This window comes from Sinocyclocheilus anshuiensis, unplaced genomic scaffold (assembly GCF_001515605.1).
Source record: "Sinocyclocheilus anshuiensis isolate Anshui unplaced genomic scaffold, SAMN03320099.WGS_v1.1 scaffold72, whole genome shotgun sequence".
Classification (NCBI taxonomy): Eukaryota; Metazoa; Chordata; class Actinopteri; order Cypriniformes; family Cyprinidae; genus Sinocyclocheilus; species Sinocyclocheilus anshuiensis.
Window position 1 is genome coordinate 210554 of NW_015554073.1, and position 20733 is coordinate 231286.

Consider the following 20733-nt stretch of genomic DNA (forward strand, 5'->3'; position numbering starts at 1 on the left):
AAGGGTCTGTGAAGAGAGGGGGGGGGGGGGGGGGAGACGACACAATGGCACATGCAATTCACATCTACAAGAAAGGTTTTTAATTTCAGTTTGAATAATGCTAAACTGTTTCACTCTCCATCAAGATCACTGGAATGCAGTGAGATGGAATGTATTTCTCCAGAAATGAAGGAAAATCTGTACAATCGTATTTTCACATTGACAAGTCATACTAAAAGCATCAAGTACTAAAATAATCAGTTTAAAGTTGTGTTCATGAAGATGGAATGCATATAAACTAACATTTAAAAGTTTGGGGTCAATAAGATTTTTTCAAACAAACGAACACTTTTGTGATCATAACAACATTTATTATGTTATAAAAGATGAATGAAATGTTTCTTGAGCAGCAAATCAGCATATTAGAATGATTTGAGAATGTGACACTGAAGACTGGAGAAATGGCTTCTGAAAATTCAGCTTTGCCATCACAGAAATAAATAACATTTTAAAATATATTAAATAAGACAACCGCTTTTAAAAATTTTAATATATCATAATATTCTACTGTATTTTTGATCAAATAAATGCAACCTTGGTGAGCATAAGAGATTTCTTTCCAAAAAAATATTTAAAGAATTTAAAAAAATATATTACTGACCCCAAACATTTGAACAGTAGTATTTTAAACAGTTAACTGATTCCAGAAACTCAAGCAGTTTCTACCTTCTGTCCGTTTTATTCTTTGTGTTTAATGTGTTATCGGTGCTGATTTAAAGCTTACTTGAGGGATTGCTCCATAATTCCAAATATAGCCTTTGTGGGGGAAAACATTGGCCACGTAGCGCAAATTGCCCTTCTTCACATCTTGCTTAATGGGGTTCAGTGGGTCTTTTGTAGCAATCTGAAAAGTAAACCATAATGTTATACATACAAACACCAACTAGTTGATGAGTCGTTATTTTGTTTGAATGTCAATACACAACCCACCACAAAATGTAGGTTAAAGTCTTTTTCCTTTAACTGTACTGTAACCATTCATGTTTGTGAATATATGACCTTGCAAAATAAATAGCCTGTTACAAAGTCCTCTATTCTATTGTTTTATTCTGTTATACTGCAAGTGGTGTAGTTTTGTACTGTTGGTCATAGTTTACCTCCATTTTTGCATTTGTCCATCGTGGTACTTCAACAACCATGTGGAAAATGTTCTACAGAGAAAATAAAAACGATTTATTTTTATTAAAAAAGGGAAAGTAGCCTAAATGTGACATTCCCATAATAAGTTAACCTTCATATAACTAAAAAAAATGTATGTAAAGCCATGATAATGATTAATCAAAGTTTTACACAGGTAAGATATCAGGACAGTACAAAGTATTGAACGATTTAAGATGACACTAATGAAAGGGTAAAGATCACTCCTCTTACAGACCAAGTACCTTCACCTGATAAAGAACTGATATACACTGTGCTGGATTGTGAAATGGCCGTTCACTGCCAAAGGGGTCCCATAAGAGAGGGGGATCTACAATGAGACTAGGAGAAGAGAAACTAACAACATATTAAATGAACATACTGTACCTGAGCTTCATCTGCATACATAGGTATGTCATGGAATGGTGAAATGTACTTTCCATCCGAGTTCTCTGGTTGAAAAAACATTTTTTAATGCATAACATATTTCTGTACAAATAAATATTTTAAAAAGGAAGCTGATCTTGATTTGATCTGATCAGTGTTATCGGATCACTTAAACCCTGGCTGAGCACCTGATTTCCATATTAAGGCACAAATAAAAATAACTGAATAAAAAATGCCACCATGTCCTCTATTGTTCATCTTGAAATTGATACATAACATGCAATGAGTCCCCCCAGTTTTTATTGTTCAAAGCAAGAAAAAAATGAATATATCTGTGTGATCATTTAAAGAAGTATTTTTATAAGAGTATATCAGACATTCAGAAATATGTTATGGTCAAGCCCAGCCACTTAAACTGAAATGGTATGTTTTGGATGCATTTATTGACTTTTATGAAGCATATCAAATAACCCAAAACATAACAGAATTAATCACACCACTATTCACGTTCAAAGAAAGCCGAGATATTCTGCACAACTTCTCACTAGGTGTTCCAAAGAAGAAAGTCTGGTTTGATGCATTAGTGATGACAGAATTTTTGTTGAAGTGAATTATTGCTTTACACTGCACACGTTAATAATAATGATCTTGCCTTGTGTGCATACAACTTATCACTATCAGTCATTTTACTTGTCAGAAGAGATGTCTTAATGCACAGTTGGCAACTAAAATAAACAAAGCACACCCAATTTTGTGGAAAATTGTCCAGTGTATCTGCTTTAGTAACTTTATATTTTATTCATCCGAAATCATTTTAAACCATGCAGACAGTATAACAGAAAAAAAAGATATTCTATGAAAATGTGTAAAAGTGCTGCTATGAGCAACCCTGTATTTACACGTCCTTCATTTACACATTTTAATGAGCTTAGGTTATACCAACAATGCAAACAAAAATAACATCGTTTGCGATGTTGCACCGTTGGTAATAATAACATACTATCATTTTTTTGGGAGTTTCGGTTTTTAAATGTAAACAGGTTTACGTTCTTCAAACTGAAAATAACTTTGCACAAATCTACAGTTAATCAGAAATCACAATAAACTTTATGGACCGATTACCAACTTAATTCGTAAAATCGTTAAATTGATTAATTTGAGATTTTAGGTCTTTTTTAGGTTTTAGGTCATAAATGACGCGAGAAAAAGCGACACGTGGGACTTGCGGCCCAGCCCCTTTCATCTTAATTCAATGAACTGTCCTCCTGACCGTACAAACTTCTCATCACCAATCCCCGAAGAACAGAATTCATACTTACTGAAATAAATCCTGTAACTCAAAGTGTTAGGGTTTCCTCTTTCTTCAGTGGAGAAACTCATATTGTGCGCTCTGTGTGTTGATTCCGGCAGGATGTGTGTAAAAAGGACAGCAGCGACGTACTATTGGAAATCGCGCATGCGCAGAGACCGAATTGCGCAAAAGACGTAAACGTATGTTCATCTGATTTGTGAATCGGCAGTGATAGACAAGATCTTGTAAAAGGAAATATGAAATATCACACTTTGAATGCGGTTACTTTTAATGTGTTCAAAGACAGCTTTGCATATTTGCACCTAAAAACCTAAGCCTAAGTTGTTTTTCAGCTCTTGGCTGGTTTGAGTTGGTTTTACAGCCTGGCCAAGTCTTACCTTTATTTTCTAAACAGTTCACCCGTTTTAGCTGGTCATCAAGGTGTTCTCTCAATCTAACCGTCTGTCCCTAACCAAGTACCCATTTTATCAAATAAATGCAGTCTTGGTGAGCATAAGAGGTTTCTTTCTAAAACATTTGAAAATTCTTAATTATTCATTATAGTTATATAGCCTAATCTGAAGCGTACAGAATATGTTTATTCGCTATATTATACTCTTACGCTTTCGTTACCTTTCTTTTCTAATATATATATTTATATTATTTGATTCTAAAATATATTCTTTCTACCATCTAGCCAGCTTTCCTCGCTGAATATTAAAATCAAAATACTGACGTTCCGCGGAGTGGGCGTTTGTGCGGCGTAATTCTCCGTTGACGTCATATCCTCCTAGCGCTCTTTGCTTCCTGCCTGGCGGAGGGAGGGGTCGGTACTGACGGCTGGGAGGACGAGTTGAACGTTAAGAAAGCCTTAGGAAACGAGGGGAAAGGGCCCGAGGTTTTTACCTTCCATCGGGAAAACTTGACTCTGATTAGCACCCGAAGCAAGTGCAATGTCGTCCAGTCGTCAGCTTAGTGAGAGCAGGGCCATCCCGACCAGGACGGTGCTGATCAACGACTCAACGCAGCTACCTCACGACTATTGCACCACTCCTGGAGGCACTTTATTCTCCACCACCCCGGGGGGTAACAACCCAGACTTATATCTGCAGCCGTTTGCCTGTTGTTTGTGTGGAGACCGTCTAATGTTAGAGGGTGGCCTGTGTTGGCCAGGAAGCCGTAACCACATAAAAGGCTGTGTCTCAAAACCTTGTTCAACCTGCTTAGACAGTGTTTTTAGGGGTCGTAGGGACGTTTAGGTAGCTTGCATGTAGACAGTCTGATGATCAAAATGTCGAGACGTTTAAATCGACGATGACTAAAACTTGTTGACTAGGAAGGCTGCTTCCTGTGCTTTTGAGACACAGCCATGTAGTTCAAAACAAAAACAGCGCCGCCTGTGCGTCTCTCTGATCAACATGATTGGTCCGCAGTGACTGATGGACAGAATAGAACAGAACAAAGGAATGCATTACATTAAACATATACAGAGAACGGCGCATGTAGCAGTAAACACCCTACCAAGTGTCTTGATTGCTGTCAATCATTACTTAATTTTATTATTGTTTGTTGCGACCATTGATACTAAATTAGTCTTAAATTAAAATGTGCCATATTAACATCCGTTGCACTTTTTGAAGGCAGATGATTATCATAAAAGTCAAAGTTCACTCAATTCTCATCTACTCATTCTCATATTGTTTTCAACCCAGTGTGACTTGTTTTCTTCTTTGTAACACTAAAGGAAATGTGTCAGATCAGATTGCTTCAGGATTATGACATTTTATGCAGGCTGGTAGTTATGTAATAAAACCATCTTATAACAGTATGTTTATTATGACAATGCAGGAACCCGAATAATCTATGATCGCAAGTTCCTGTTAGACCGGCGTAACTCACCCATCGCCCAGACACCACCAGCACACCTGCCGGTTATCCCAGGAGTGACAAGCAAGGACGTCCTGAATGAAAACAAGAGGAATAAGGCTAACAACATCAACAACCATGATGCCAAGCCAGGGCAAGGTTAGTCTTTAAAACTGACCCAACTGGAACTGTTTCCACTGGAACCTCCCTGCTTTGTGCTCAATCATCTTATGTACACAAACAGTAATGGGTCTGGTTGACAAGGGTTAGACTAGTCTTCACACGTACTATTTTCTTTTAGTGGTCATGCATGATGTTTTTTTTTTTTTTTGTGTTTGTGTTGCAGGTGAAGATGCTCAGTTTGAGATGGACATCTAAAGAAGAGGAACCAACGTAAAGAATTATTAATTACCTGGTACCTGTGTGCCAGTGGCTTGGCTTGTAGAAACCAATGTTGTGAGCCCTCTCCTTTAGTTCTCTTTAGCTGCTGGGTGCTGCGTAATCATGGGGATAAAAGACTAAAAGTTTGCCCAGTGGGGCTGCTGGAGCCCTGAAAGTTAACGTGGGAGCCTGTTGAGCTCTTTTTGTTTAGGTTTCAGGGCAGCCATCAGCTGTACTTGCTAAAGTCACAGAGCAAGGGAAAAATTCTTTATTGTAAGTGCCCGGATATGTTACCAATTTACCGTAATAGACTCATAAACAAATCAGCCATCAGAGATTCACTGCTGATAGATCAGAGTACACTGTTCCAGTTGATACCCTTAATGCAGTCTGCTTGGTTCACATGTAAACTGAGTTGCACTCAAGTCAGGAAATGCAGTTATCTGCATGTGCATGTCCTCCCAAATGTAAGATTTAGATTAAGATCTTTTTTTTAATTTTTTTTACTGGATCTCTTTTTTCTAGTTTTATTTAAAAGGGACAGCAGGATTGTCATCATGCTTTTGATTAAAAAAATGAAAGGATTCCGTATTCATTCCAAGTCTTTTATATCAGTTAAAACAGTTGACTTTTTTTTCTAGATTTTTATTTTCAGGTATTTGTTCAGCTCAGAAAAATAGTTGTGTAGAATTGTCCAAAAACAGACCACAGACCTTAAAGACTCCATTACATTTATATAGGATTACAATGCCAAACACATTTTCTAGTTTTATTTCGAACTACCCCAGAATAAGCATTTCAGTCCATAGTCTTCTAATTTCCTTTCGCCCTTTTAGCTGGTTAATTTTAAGTAATAATATCTGATCGCAATTTTGAAAGACCGAACTGTTACTTTAGGTCAGAGAGAATGTTTCTGTTTTGCTAACAGTATGATTTGTACCTACCTTTGTGTGGCGAGACACTTGAAATGTCAACATCAGCTCTTAATTCACATCGTCTAGTTAAAGGTAGACAATACCAAGTACCGTTGAACTGATCAAGTGTTTAATATACTTTATGAAACGATGACAAAAAGAGAGCTGGTCTCAGGAAGCACTTGCATTATGTACCTCACAAGTACACATCTTATGGCTCCGTTCATGGGAGAAATAGCACGGTGAATATTTAACATTAATATCAGCTGTGACATCTACTGTCACTTTCTGATTACTACAATCCTTACGAACCTTGATAATCAAATCAAAGGTAGGAAAAGCACTGAAGTGTTGTTTTGGTCATTTTACTATTGTCTGTCTTACAGCCACACAATGTGAACGATCCTTTGAAAGATGGATTGTTTTGTAGTGACCAGACATTCATATTTTGATTCAGATCAAACATCTTGAAAACTTGAATTGAATCTTTCCAATGCTCTTCTATGCATGTGCTTTTGGTCGGCTTTGTAGTCTTTAGTTCACAGATCATTTATATGTCGTTGAGTTTTTTTGGGATGCCAAATCTTGTGGAAAATGAGAAGGTTTGATTAATATTGAAATAGAATTAAGCAAAGAGATTATCTTATTCTCATGACTTTAATTGTCTCGTTCTGTGCTCTGGTCATTCTCTGAAGCACAGAATTTCTCTCTCTCTCTCTCTCTCTCTCTCTCTCTCAGAGATCTCTTGTGCTTAGCCTCTGTATCAATGCCTTACTTTACTAAGCTGAGCAACTGTGTCAAATATAGTTCCCTTTCATACCTTAAATACAGGAATTCCTTTCTGTTTGATTTCTTTCCAACTTTCAAGTTGAGGATAAGATCAAGATATTGCTATGTTTTACTAGAAAACATATTTTTGGAAACATGTTTGTTATTATTTACTTTCTTACAGAGATGGAAAGATTTGCAGATACAGCAGTGTAATATTTGTAATAGTAATGGACTGGTTAAAAAATAAACACGGTTTAGGTTCGACTTTGATCGGTTGCAGTTAACGTTCTATAAAATATTCAATATTGGTGAAATCCTTGACAATTAGATGCACATTTTCATTTTCGGTTTGATTTATAGACTTTTGTATAAGTCATATTCAAGTAATAATGATTTGTAGTAAAGGGAAGTTGATATACTGTCCTTCTGTAATAGATGGACATTTGAAGTATGGACAACTGAAGTATGGACATTTAGTTGCCTTTTTAAAAAAAAAAAAAAAAAAAAAAACAATCCATTCAAACTGAGGAATTCTAGACCATCTTGTTTTCTACACAGAAATTTCCAGAAATTCAAATTCATGGAACTGTTTCATTGCGTGGTGCTATTCAAAACCTGCAAGGAGCCATGTACTGTGTGTAGAGAAAAACAAAGTTTAAAAATAATATGAATGTATTCATAGTTTTTTAAAGAATTATGGAAAAGTTCCATCACTTTCCCCAGGTCTCAGAAACTTTCAGAAATGCATTTAGCTGTCTGTTTGATGGGATTTAGGATGAACGTTTTATCTAATGTGGCAGAAATTGGAAACTGTATTTTCTTTCTTCTTTGAGACCCTGTTCAATTTAATTTTAATGAAATGCCATGCCAGTGGACACTGTTACAGCAAGATCAATAAAAGTTCCTTGATATCAACGTGTCTGTTTGTCTTCTCTGCCAAATGCTTGTGCATTTCAATATGCTTGAATGTCATGTAAACAAGATGTTTGAAATACTAGGGTTTGCCGCTAGATGGAGCAGTAGGGTTAGTGTACCCGCTCTTAGTTTTATGAATGCAAAATCGAAAAAAGATTCTGGTCCTCTGTAAGTTAGTTTTGGCTCTGGTTTTTGTAAATGTTAAATTGTTTTATACCAAAGCGGGAGTTCCCAATGTTTATTTTCTTGTCTCTAGCTAGAAGCCCTTATTACAGTAGATGAATGCATGTGAAGAGAGCTTGGTTGCTTGGAAACTCATGGCAACACAATGTGTCCACTTCACACCAGCGGTTCAAGCACAGGCTGTTTTCAATGCCATGAAAGACATTCGACACAGTGGCAGTGGTGAAAATTAAGAACTTGACCAACAGTGAGCAAAATTATTCTCTGCGATATGCAGCAACTTGAGTTTGAGACCTTGAGATTAACTATCACCATTACAAGAAAATCAAGTCTAACCCTGAATTTTATTAAGATCGTACTGTTTAAACTTATAAGTGTCAGCTTATTCATACTCTGCCCCCTACATCGCAGGCTTTTCAACATTTCAGGCATGTCTGCAGCACCGTTGCTGGGAGATGGAGCTGTTACTGACTGGTGAAAAGATGAGAATCCACCCACCGACATCCTCCTCTCCCCATAACATTTATTGCCAGTGAACGAGGCAGCTGAAGAAGGTGGCCATTCTCTCCTCCTCTCCTCCCCCTGTGTTATCCATCTGCACTGCTGTCTGTTGAGACTCGCTTTGCTGGATTGACACCTTGACTGCATGTCTTTGGACCTGTGAGGGACATTAACTGACAGGACTCAAAATGAGTGTGACATGGACTTGGTCTTCTTCTACTTTTAATTGTTTCTCTCAAGTCCTGACAGGTGTCTGAGAGAGCGGGTAACCAGGTGAGGAAACTTTTATGATATTTGCTATCCTATTACCTTGTCTTGGCTTCAGGGTAGAAATATGTGCTCTATTAAGTCTTCAATTATGTAATTTTGTCTTAAACTGTGCTTGGCATAGCTAAGTTTGATTCTCTTATCAGTCAGCATCCTGTGAAATGCTGGTGGGCAAGTGTACTTACTAAGTACTACACAAGAGTGGATTTACATGAACTCTCAGAACATTGTAAAACAAAATGAATAGAGAATGGGATATTGTTTTTATACAACAGTTTAATAAAGTTAAAGTAATTTGCATTTTAGATACTGTATTGCCAGTTAGTTTTTTTTTTTTACTCCGAAACGAACAACAAAATTAGTTCTAAAGAAGCCACAGATTAATAGTGGAGTGTCTAAATGAGTGTGTTTTGAACGATTTGGTTGAGTGAATGATTCAATGCATGAGTCACTCGCCACCTCCTGGCATATCAATGTAATATGCAGAAAGAGTCACTGAAAAATATCTAAAATATTCTTTATTTCCAAGGATTCTATAGTTCATTTTGTTAATGGCCAAAGTAAGAAACAAATGAAGTAATTCACTAATACAGTTACCACAGAAGCTTAAATCCATTAATAAAGAAATGAAAATTTACAATAGGTTAACATTTATTTAGTGTAATAAAATAAAAAGGTTTTCTTATTATCAAAGGTTATTAGTGGTTCAGAGAAAAATCTCGATTTCTTTATTTTATTTTATTTTAGGGCCTGGATTGACTCACCATGCATTTTTAAAAACCGTGTTGCAGTGTGTGTATGTGTTACATGGCCATTTATGATCATTGTTTCAGTATTTTCAAAGTCTGATTGTGATGTTGATTGAAAGCCCTAACACACATGAACAAAACACTGCAGTCATTTTTAAACTCCTCATTTCTTAGCAAGAACGAGGATGTGCCAATCACTGGTCATTCCCACTCACTGCATATCTGTACACTGATCTGTGCAGTATTGTACAAATGCATCCCGGGGCCTTTGCCATCCATATTTAGAGATTTTTTTGTTGTTGTTTTTTGTTCTGTGACCGTGATACTCAGACTCAACTGGAATTTAAATCAAGCCCCTGAAAAGGGAAGCATTGCTCTTGGTGCCAGCGACTCAGTATCCCAAACTTTCAATAGACCAGCCAGTTATATAAACATAAGGCAGGAATGTCCTAATGACATTCACAGAGCTATCATATATTTCCCAGTGATATCTCTCTGGCACAAACTTGATCTTATGAAAGAGGAGGGGAAAAACAGGATTTCTTTAATTAACTGCATTATCGCTGCAGTTCAAGCAGGAAAATCGTTTGGCTTCATGATTCTGACATCAAACACTTTCAGATTTCAGTAGATGTAAAAGCATCAGAAATCTTTCATCTTGCACTTTCTCTCACTTTTGGCTTTCTGTAATGTCTCCGTCATGGCCTTTGCATGGGCCGTCCCTGTGAATGTCTGGAGCCGCCCACACTGTCGTCTGGTTGCCAGATGTACTGTATTTCTTCGTAGCCCCCAGAAGGGTTGGAACGGCTGTCCTGTCATTGTGAGAAGAGAACCAGAGAGGCACTGAACGAGAAAGAGAAGAAAAGAGATTAGCAAAACATCGGTGGTGGTTGGAGTTAAAATAAAAGGCTTTTTATGTTAAGATTCTGCTAGCAACAGGAAACCGAGTTCGTGTTGACAGGATTTGCACTTAAAGACAGACCTGAACCCTTGCTGAAACTAAGATGCAAAAACCAAAGGATGTGAACACACGCAGCACAGCTGTGAGACCGTAAGCCATTCATTTAACAATAAAATATGACAGAGATTCTATGCACATGCAAATTTGATAGTCTTACTTTTGGGAAGTTGTGGCCTAATGGTTAGAGAGTCGGACTCATAACCCAAAGGTTGTGGGTTTGAGTCTCGTACCGGCAGGTATTTTATTAGGGGGTTTTATTGTGCATTAAATGTGTTGGGGTTCCAGGAAATTGAAGTGCGTCTGGCTCTTTAAAAAGTGCAAATGTTAGAAATAACCCTATGTAAAATGACTAACATGTCTGCCTGTTTACTTTATATTAGTCACAGTATAAATCCTCATTCCAGCTCTGTGCAGATTATGGGTGCGAGTGCCAGTGCAACTTCCCAGGCTGCTCCGTTTGCACCTACACACCAGGCTGATCACCAAGGGAATGGCATGGCTGAGCACAGACGCTCCCTACAGTCAGTGAACATTCGCAACAGCAAGGCCAAATCCATCATCACAAACAAGGTGGCTCCTGTTGTCATCACGTAAGTGACAAGTCCAACATGATGCTAACTGTCCGTAAGGGCCCTCATATGCACAAAATGTCACACCTGTGCGTTACTCTGAGCGAAAACTATTGTAGATACTGTCAACAGTTTCACTTTGACTTAAAGGGACAGTTCACCCAAAAATGAAAATTCTGTCATCGTTTACTCACCATCATGTTGTTCCAAACCTGCATGAGTTTCTTTCTTCTGTTGAACACAAAAGAAGATATTTTAAAGAAAGGTAGCTATCAAACAGTTGCTGGTAGCCATTGACTTCCAAAGTATGAAAAAAATACTATTTAAATCAGTGGCTACCATCAACCATTTGGTTACCAACTTTTGTGCTGAACAGAAGAAAGAAACTCATACAGTTTTTTAACTTGTAGCGGGTGAGTAAATGATGACAGAATTTTCATTTTTGGGTGAACTGTCCCTTTAAAGGAAAAGACAAACACGTATTATCAGTTGTGGGTTTTTAAATATATGACAATTTGATAGAAGTTATGATTGTTGTCTCTATACAGAAACAACTGCAGGGAAGAGTTTCAGATTCATGACAAGATCCAATCTGCCAACTACTCGATGGGAAGGATATCTGACCTGTTGCCGGAGCACTACCTAGTGCTGGTATGTTTCACTTTTTGAGATTTAAACTAAATATTTAGAGCCTAATACTTTAAAAAGCCGGGAGTGGAATGGAAAATGCAGTAATGAGCAGGAAATGTAGATCAATGATGGAAATTTCTTGTCATTTATGATGAAATAAGTTTTATGACTTGCTTTTATATTGTCCAGGGGGAGTTTTTTATGGTACAGGATGTATACAGTAGAGGTGATGTCTTAAATACTACAAAAAGCCACGGGTCCCCCAACTTCCGCAAGGTCAAGGGAAACTACCCCCTTTTTGGAATGGGCCAACCTAGCCTGAGTGGTTTCAAACAGGTCCTCCAGAGATTGCAGATTGACGGCTGTGAGGTCAGTGAGTGCTCCTTGTCCTTGTCCAGTAGGATGAAAGGTAGTGAGGCACTTTCCATGAACACAGTTCATTTTGGGGTCCCATTACTTTTTATTTTCTACCTGTACAGCAAGAACCATTAGATATGTTATTATGTAGCATAAAATTGACCTACACTTAAATTAAAAATAATTTACAGCAATGCCATAGAAGAACCATTTTGGGTTTACCAAAGAAACTTTCAGTGAACCATTTTTTCTCAGTGTGAAGAACATTTTAATAATCTAAAGAAAGGAACCATGGAACCATTAATGCCAATAAAGAACCTTTATTTTTAAGAATGTAGCATGTGAAGTAACAATCAAATGTCTGTATTATCCTGTAAAATTGTGATTTTCGTCTGTCCCAACTCAGAGAGGTCTTAACCACCTTGACTACCATATGTTCTGCAGATAGATGTTAAAATAATGATCAGGTTAATTGCTGTTTGTCCCTAAAAATGTGAACAGGTGGTGATTTTCATCTATTTGAGGGAGGAACCAGTGGTCTTCTTCCGCTCAGATGGAGACTTTATTCCGTACACTCCCAGAGGAAGAGAGAACCTCCATGAAAACCTGCATGACCTAGACAGAGAGCTCAGCGCAGAGCAAATAGAGCTCTCCATCCGGAAAGAGGTCTGTTATAGAGCAGAACAAGTTGTATGAGGAGGATCGCTTGCCATCCTTTTATGGTGAAATGTTGACAGAGGTCATAGTGTCTGCTCAGTGTCAGGTTTTAATTCTCTGATATTTTCTCCAGTTGTGTGACTTTGCCAAGCTGAGTGAAAATATGTTCTATGTCTATAATGACATTGAGCATTTTAAAGATGAACCTCAGCAGGTACAGATTCTGTCAGAGGAGGACATTCATGTCACTGAGGAGGTCTACAAAAGACCACTTTTCAGTCAACCACTGCACAGGTAATTGCTCATATTTTATGACAGAATAAAATCTATACTGTTTAAAAGTTTCAGATTGCTACGTTTTTGAAAGAAATTTCTTATGCTCACCAAAGTTGCATTTATTTGATCAAAAATACAATAAAATTTAATATTGTTAAATATTATTACAATTTCAAATAACTGTTTTCTATTTTAATATATTTTAAAAGTTTATTCCCGTGTGCAAAACTGAATTTTCAGATGCCATTACTCCAGTGTCAAATTATTTTTCAGAAATCATTCTTTGTGTTGCTCAAGAAAACATCTTGTTAACAATGCTTGCTAAATCAAAGTATTTTATCGACCCCAAACATAAAAGGCATTTGAACAGCATCAAAAATAAATGATGACGGCGTGGGAAAAACTTTCCAAGACACTTTTTTGATCTATGTTTAAAAATAGCAGAAATCTGTTTTAAATAAAACCCTGGCGAAAAGTAGTGCCCATAGATGCACAAAGACATGCATATGTGAATCAAAACTAATCTTACTTTTGAGATTCTTTTAGTTCTGTGTATTGTTTAATGATAAAATTTGATGAATTTAGATATTACAGATTGCCACTCCCTATGGAAGGGGCACCACTGGAGGAGACAATTGATGCCTTTGTTAATATACTCAGGGTAAGATCTCCATGAATATTATATTTTTTTTTTTCTCCCTCTACTTTCTAAGTTTAATATAACTCCATGTGAGCTCTGGTTTATATATATCTGATGATTTGTGTCACTGAACCAATAATTCATCCCAAGAACCCAGAACTTTAAACCCAGCTCTAGCCAGCAAACCATATTTATATTTCACACCAGTAACATCAGTCTTTGAAAGCCATATCAACACAGACAAAAGCTATAAATTGAAAAATGACTTAAGGTACCCGCTCATGATCAGAAAACAGAAAAAAGATTTTTCTCCATCTTGATTTCCCTTTATCGGAGTTTGACACAGCCAAAAATGAACGTGTGCTCTTGTTTGAGGTTACAGAAATATAGACAGGCATGTATATTGAGCTAAATCATTATGCTATTCACTTGGATTCCTTTAGTTTGGACAATGTGCTTTTACAAATTCACCTACCTTTGTGTCCTCCAGGAGACCCCAAACCTCTCTTTGATGCGGGACAGCGCCAGACCTCTGCCTGCACTGCTCTTCAGCTGCCAGGTGGGGGTGGGACGCACCAATCTTGGCTTAATTCTGGGAGCCTTAGTCTTCCATCACCTGCAGGGGGCATCAAAGAGCCCCAGGTTTTAAAAGTTTATTCCCGTGTGCAAAACTGAATTTTCAGATGCCATTACTCCAGTGTCAAATTATTTTTCAGAAATCATTCTTTGTGTTGCTCAAGAAAACATCTTGTTAACAATGCTTGCTAAATCAAAGTATTTTATCGACCCCAAACATAAAAGGCATTTGAACAGCATCAAAAATAAATGATGACGGCGTGGGAAAAACTTTCCAAGACACTTTTTTGATCTATGTTTAAAAATAGCAGAAATCTGTTTTAAATAAAACCCTGGCGAAAAGTAGTGCCCATAGATGCACAAAGACATGCATATGTGAATCAAAACTAATCTTACTTTTGAGATTCTTTTAGTTCTGTGTATTGTTTAATGATAAAATTTGATGAATTTAGATATTACAGATTGCCACTCCCTATGGAAGGGGCACCACTGGAGGAGACAATTGATGCCTTTGTTAATATACTCAGGGTAAGATCTCCATGAATATTATATTTTTTTTTTTCTCCCTCTACTTTCTAAGTTTAATATAACTCCATGTGAGCTCTGGTTTATATATATCTGATGATTTGTGTCACTGAACCAATAATTCATCCCAAGAACCCAGAACTTTAAACCCAGCTCTAGCCAGCAAACCATATTTATATTTCACACCAGTAACATCAGTCTTTGAAAGCCATATCAACACAGACAAAAGCTATAAATTGAAAAATGACTTAAGGTACCCGCTCATGATCAGAAAACAGAAAAAAGATTTTTCTCCATCTTGATTTCCCTTTATCGGAGTTTGACACAGCCAAAAATGAACGTGTGCTCTTGTTTGAGGTTACAGAAATATAGACAGGCATGTATATTGAGCTAAATCATTATGCTATTCACTTGGATTCCTTTAGTTTGGACAATGTGCTTTTACAAATTCACCTACCTTTGTGTCCTCCAGGAGACCCCAAACCTCTCTTTGATGCGGGACAGCGCCAGACCTCTGCCTGCACTGCTCTTCAGCTGCCAGGTGGGGGTGGGACGCACCAATCTTGGCTTAATTCTGGGAGCCTTAGTCTTCCATCACCTGCAGGGGGCATCAAAGAGCCCCAGGTACCTATAGTACACTGTCAGTACAATTTCAATTACTGTTTACTTTCTCAAAGAAGAGCCTTGCTTAATTAATAACACTCTACTGTGGTAATATTGTGTTTTAAGGTCCATTCTCTGTTTAAGTTCTACTTACTCTTCATCTCTTTCACAGGCAAGAAATACAGAAGAGTGAACACAAATTGGATTTCCAAGTGATTCAGTTGCTAATCAGTCGCTTACCTAAAGGTCAACAAGTTCTTGATGAGGTTAGTGTATTAATGATGTTTGTAAAACAGTCCAGTTGCTTTCAATGGTGTATTCATTTGCAAAAGTAGTAGATGTAAATAGAAACTGAGAATTTTATGTCTTACAAAACATATACCGCATTAGGATTTGTTGAAAGAATGGTTTTACATAACTCATTTTGAGTCTGTTTTTATGTATATGTACCATAGGTTGATGATGCCGTTGCCATGTGCTCTGAGATGCATAACATAAAAAATGCTGTGTATGAAAACAAGCTAAAGCTCGAAGGCATTGGAGAAGATTACCAGATTCAAGTATGTCTCAACTAAAACATTATTGTGTCCGTGTTGTTGAACTGCTATAAAAATGTTGCTTTTTTGCATATTTGTGTCATTCACTCTTTTTTTTTGTTTGCAGGGAAGCAGCACAAAAGGCTATTTCCTGCAAAGAACACTGCAAAGTCTTGAACGCTATGTGTACTTATTAGTATTCAATGCGTATCTTCATGATCAGGTATTGCAAAACTAAATGCTACCATATTATTATATTTAAAAGCAGTGATTTCTGTCAGTATATGCCATTATTTTAATAATTTTTCCATTATCTGCTGTCTCTCTCCATCTCTGTAGTATCCACAGGCATTTCCTCAGAGCTTCAGTCAGTGGCTGTGTATGAACGCTTGGATCTACAGACTGCTGGCCAGCATGGATAGCTCTGAACTCTCCGCACCAGCCAGCCTTATAACTGATGGGATCCGAGTTCTGGTAAGGGTGAACAATTTTTAATTCACAGAACTTCCTCAGAACATTAGTTTATGGTTATATAAAACCTAAAACATAGCCAAAGGGAAATCATACACTAACTTTAAAGCAGCATTTTGTGTTTGCTGTGATGACGTAGAGATTATATATTATAACAGATAAAAATTACATAGTTATACTAAAGTATGTTCATATGCACCAGGTTATAGTTTTTTACTTTATCCTTGAATAGTCGTTTATTGCTTGAGTATATCTGATATGCCAGACTTTCTAAAAACAAATACTAACAGTATAGACTGAATCTCATTAACATGAGATTTTCTAGCCCTGCTCTTATCAGAGGCGAACTGTGACCTCTTCCTCCTGTAGCTCAGCAGATTCTCCCTAAAACATAGGCATGCGCATTATGCACATAATATTTTCAATTTTGAAAGGTGTCCAGTGAGGTTTTAGCAACGGATCTGCTCAGTACAGCCAAGGAGATGAAAGTGGCCAATTTCAGACGAGTTTACAAAATGGCTCTATATGGGATGGCCCAGCCAAACTCTGAGGTAAATCCTTTCTAAAGCTAATTTCAGCAGCCCAGGCTCCTAATTTGTGGCTGTCTGTAAAGTCTAATAAAAAATAATCAAAGCTTCTTTGTGCCCATTTCAGGCATTGGCTGTCGTGATGTGCTACCTGACAGACCAGAGGAGAGGGCACTCTACAATTCTCTGGCTGAATCTGCAGGAGGAGCTTGTGCTGGAGGCAAATGGACAAATGTTCACCCCACGAGAGCCAGGCTGTCTGGAACAGCCTATTCCAGTCTGTGTTCAACATCCACAGCAGCTCCAGGTGCAAATCTGTTCAGGGCTGTAGTAGTATGTATTAAATGGAATTGAAGAGGGTAGTTGTGGCTTTATATGACGGGGCTGGACAAATGTTTGTAGGTACAGCATACATACTGTGTGCAATGTAATACAGTGCAGTACATTAAGCTACTGTATCAAAAACTGCACTAGAGTGTAAATACATTGTGACATAGTGACTATCTTATTTTAGGCCATGTTTTATTCTTATTTTATTGCGTGAGTATTTGATCCATGTAAAGTCTTGTTAAATGTTTTTCAGTTTTACAGGTACAATAGCTTTTTATTTCATCATAAATTAAGATGAAAGTGAGATGAAAATTTTTCAGTTTTTACCCACAAGAACTGCTGCTGTGATCTGAGAACCTAAGGAGCTTTAGCAATATGGCCATCTCCACAGGAAATGGAGCTGGCACTGAAGCAGGACGTCCTGAGGTGTGAGAAGTGGCTTGAGGTGATTACAGAGCAGGATAAACAGATGAGGATGTTTAAGACTTGTCACACCATAGAGGAGCTCTTTGTCCATCAGAAGAGCATTCATCCAGGTCTCAGCTACCAGCGGATTCCCCTGTCTGACTGTTGTGCACCTAAAGAAGAGGCAAGTGAATACACTATAAACATGGTATAGATTTGACATTTTAGTTGAAATGTTGTTGCTCTCCCTCAGGTTTTTGACCACTTATTGGAGGCCATGAAGAGCAGTCTGGCTGAAGACCCCAACTGTGCTTTCATCTTCAACTGTCATAATGGGAAAGACCGGACTACTGCAGCCATGGTGATCGCCACTCTCACCCTGTGGCACATTAATGTAGGTCATTTTCAGCTATAAGCTGTTTAAGTGGAGGGAGGAAGTGAGAAATGAAGCATTCATCTCCAGGACATTGATTAGAAGAGGAAAAATGTTTAAACTGAGCTCAAATCGGTTACATAAACTTGAGCCTGTTTTCTTCAGGGCTTTCCTGAGTGTGAAGAAGATGAGATTGTAAGTGTTCCAGACGCCAAGTACACCAAAGGAGAGTTTGAGGTACATTGAGGTCATGTTTCTTTGAACAGCTGCCAGGGTCAGCATTAAAACAAACATTTTGTTAATTTTGAACATATAAATTCTGTGATTAATAAACCCACCCATGCAAAGTAAATGAATGTGTTTAAAGCATTTAATAGAAGATTATTTCTATTATAGAAATAGATTAAAAAACATTTGATTTGATGAATTTTGACCCATGCATGCAAGTATGTGCGTTCAGGTGGTGATGCAGGTGGTAAGGGTGTTACCTGATGGCCATCGTGTGAAGAGAGAAGTGGACGTCGCTCTGGATGTTGTTAGTGAGACGATGACCCCCATGCATTACCATTTACGGGAAATCATCATATCCACTTATAGACAGGTGAAATGTGATGTATAGTAACTTTTATGTTGTTCATTTGACTATTTTTTTATGTGTTTTGCATGCATAAACTTCAGCAGGAAAAGTCAACTAAAAAAGGTAGATAATAGGACAGTCAGTGCTTTTAGGAGCCATGTTGAATAATAGATTGCTTCCAAAGCAATTGTTTTTGTACCTAACATAGCCTTGAAAAGTCTATATAGGTACAATTTTCTAATTTGTGTTGATCTGCTGAAAAGGGCCAAGAGATTAGCTTAGAGCACTCTGAATGTGTTTAATTTGAGGCTGAAAAACTTGCTTTTATTTTAAAGTGAAGACCTTGATAAACAGCAGCGTAAATGAGCAGAGAGCTTTCCAAAAGATTCTGCTTTGAAAAGGCCTGCAAATACTTTGTTAGGGTCCAAGACTTTATATTTTAATCTTTTGAAACATGTTCTGAGGTACTGGTGCAACTCATTTAGATCCCAAATATACATTATGAGTTACATACAGTATATTGTTATTATTATGTAACAGTTGTTACAGAAGCTCATATATCTGGTGAAACACATTTCCTCTGTGATACACAGAGATGTAATTCAAGTTCTTATCTAAGATGAAGTATCATGTTTGAATTTGCACTAGTTGATCAGTGTTTATGTCTTAATTCATTTGCACCAAACTTTGGCTTTAAAAAAAAAGGCTTTTGGCTTTAAACTTATTCCAACTGCTTATGCAGATGACGCAAATACCTGATCCTGTTCTCCACCTCCTGTCCTTTCCTGTAATCTCCTTTACTGTCTCTGTTAATAAAACATGGAAAAGATAAAAAATAGTTAATGAATTTTCTGATGGGTAAATCATTTGCATGTTACATTATTCTGGCCTTTTTTCACACATATTTTTGTAAATGATCTAATAAAAAGATAGAGGTTCAGTAGATTGCTAAGGAAATTAATGTCAAGAGCAGAAGTTGTAATATGTATATCAGTCAACTAAGCAATGTGCACCTCGATGTAAACACTGATGTAATCACTTGTTTATGTATTAACGTACCAAAGTGAATGGACATTGAAATTAATAACTGTATAATCTTAATAAAAATGATTGAACAGCTGATTATGTCATGTCATTAGCATTTTGTCACAAATAACAAGGAAACTAGAATAACAATGATTTCACTGGCACTTCTTCCTCCTCAGATTAAGATGGCTAAATCAGAGGCTGATGCTCAGTGGTTGCGGTTAAGGAGCCTGCAGTACCTCGAGCGTTACATTTATCTTATCCTGTTCAACTGCTACCTCCATCTGGAGAAGAAAGATTCCTGGAGGCGATCCTTCAGCCAGTGGATGTACCAGGTGAAGTCTGACTCACTTCAGGGGAAAAAAACATTCATAATATATTCACACTTACATAATATATTTTCATTGCAGTGGCCTAGTACAGAATCTTAAATATTTCTTGTTCATTTTACCTCATAGCTTTTCTTTGTTTTCAGTTTACAAATCACTAAAACTTTATTTCCAGGTTTAAAAAAAAAAAAAAAACAGCTTCACAAGGTGGTCTCCTACTTTTAGAGTACGAGTTTGTTAACACAAAAATAGCAAAATAGTGCCTTAATTACTGTATCAGCTTTCAGTACAGATTCAGTACCCTGTTTTTGTTTAAAAAATCAAGATAAAAGTATAAAAGTGTGCTGTTTTGAAGATACCTTTTTTTTAAAAGCAGTTACATTGTAAGTTCACTTTCAGTTTGAAGAAAGATACAGGTATAACCTGCCACTCATACTCAACACACAAGCCTATCTATAGTTAAAATGTTTCTGTACCCTTGAGAAGCTGATGGGAGGACACCCATGGTGCAGCAGCCCAGTGCTTTGTGCCAAGATGAATGGCTGAAAACTTATCTGGCTCACTGTGCTGCAGCTAAACATAGTTCTGAGTTCCATGAAACATTCATGGGAAAATGTCAATGTCAATATGAAGTTGTAAATGTATTCTGTCTCATTCAGAGGTTTCCTGAGTCAAACCTTAGTTTATAGCCACATCTTTTATCCTCGGATTGAAGGGGTAAGAGAATTGGAAGACTGTAAGGCACCTAGTGTTTCTTACTTTTTACAGTTGAAAACTATGTCTTTGAAAAGAAAAAAAAATCATGGTTAATCTCAAAGATGAATTTTCAGCAGAGTTTTCAGTGTTACATGATCAGAAATCATTCTAATATTCTGATTTGGTGCTCAAGAAACATTAATATTGAAAACAGTTAAGCTGCTTAATATTTTTGTATAAACCATGTTACTTGGGGGGGGGGGGGGAT

The 20733-nt window shown here is 37.2% G+C and overlaps 3 protein-coding genes across 6 annotated transcripts in view; 2 read left to right on the forward strand and 1 right to left on the reverse strand.

The window, feature by feature from the left end:
- ppa1b (inorganic pyrophosphatase 1b) overlaps positions 1 to 3066 on the reverse strand; it is a 4811-nt gene extending 1745 nt beyond the window's left edge. The window contains exons 1-4 of one of the 2 annotated variants that reach the window (XM_016460779.1): positions 2883 to 3066; positions 1564 to 1628; positions 1137 to 1190; positions 764 to 883 (exon numbers count right to left, since the gene is read on the reverse strand). In XM_016460779.1, the coding sequence (XP_016316265.1) occupies positions 764 to 883; positions 1137 to 1190; positions 1564 to 1628; positions 2883 to 2943 (300 nt within the window). In that variant the 5' untranslated portion in view covers positions 2944 to 3066. The remainder of the gene's footprint in view (positions 1 to 763; positions 884 to 1136; positions 1191 to 1563; positions 1629 to 2882) is intronic. The other variant, XM_016460780.1, reaches the window with a different exon arrangement.
- A 575-nt stretch (positions 3067 to 3641) lies between these two features.
- On the forward strand, positions 3642 to 7296 carry LOC107668794 (eukaryotic translation initiation factor 4E-binding protein 2-like). The gene is made up of 3 exons (XM_016460782.1): positions 3642 to 3940; positions 4703 to 4879; positions 5067 to 7296. Exons 1-3 carry the CDS (start codon positions 3808 to 3810, stop codon positions 5096 to 5098), a joined length of 342 nt encoding a protein of 113 aa, XP_016316268.1. The 5' UTR covers positions 3642 to 3807; the 3' UTR covers positions 5099 to 7296.
- A 1136-nt stretch (positions 7297 to 8432) lies between these two features.
- The window catches only part of LOC107668836 (paladin-like), a 13304-nt gene continuing 1003 nt past the window's right edge, over positions 8433 to 20733 (forward strand). Inside the window, exons 1-19 of one of the 3 annotated variants that reach the window (XM_016460848.1) lie at positions 10212 to 10452; positions 10767 to 10952; positions 11480 to 11582; positions 11751 to 11930; positions 12420 to 12584; positions 12709 to 12869; positions 13437 to 13512; positions 15065 to 15216; positions 15368 to 15461; positions 15651 to 15755; positions 15859 to 15954; positions 16071 to 16205; positions 16637 to 16753; positions 16857 to 17036; positions 17451 to 17648; positions 17718 to 17858; positions 18003 to 18074; positions 18298 to 18438; positions 19620 to 19775. In XM_016460848.1, the coding sequence (XP_016316334.1) occupies positions 10406 to 10452; positions 10767 to 10952; positions 11480 to 11582; positions 11751 to 11930; positions 12420 to 12584; positions 12709 to 12869; positions 13437 to 13512; positions 15065 to 15216; positions 15368 to 15461; positions 15651 to 15755; positions 15859 to 15954; positions 16071 to 16205; positions 16637 to 16753; positions 16857 to 17036; positions 17451 to 17648; positions 17718 to 17858; positions 18003 to 18074; positions 18298 to 18438; positions 19620 to 19775 (2505 nt within the window). In that variant the 5' untranslated portion in view covers positions 10212 to 10405. Of the gene's footprint in view, positions 8659 to 10211; positions 10453 to 10766; positions 10953 to 11479; positions 11583 to 11750; positions 11931 to 12419; positions 12585 to 12708; positions 12870 to 13436; positions 13513 to 13981; positions 14134 to 15064; positions 15217 to 15367; positions 15462 to 15650; positions 15756 to 15858; positions 15955 to 16070; positions 16206 to 16636; positions 16754 to 16856; positions 17037 to 17450; positions 17649 to 17717; positions 17859 to 18002; positions 18075 to 18297; positions 18658 to 19619; positions 19776 to 20733 lie in introns of those variants that run through there. The other 2 variants (XM_016460847.1, XM_016460846.1) reach the window with 2 other exon arrangements.

Excerpts from the sequence above, each read along its gene's own strand:
- LOC107668794 (XM_016460782.1), top strand. The coding sequence starts at position 3,808 with ATGTCGTCCAGTCGTCAGCTTAGTGAGAGCAGGGCCATCCCGACCAGG. Across the intron at positions 3,941-4,702 it reads ATTCTCCACCACCCCGGGGG|GAACCCGAATAATCTATGAT; the intron begins GTAACAACCCAG and ends ATGACAATGCAG. Across the intron at positions 4,880-5,066 it reads TGATGCCAAGCCAGGGCAAG|GTGAAGATGCTCAGTTTGAG; the intron begins GTTAGTCTTTAA and ends TTTGTGTTGCAG.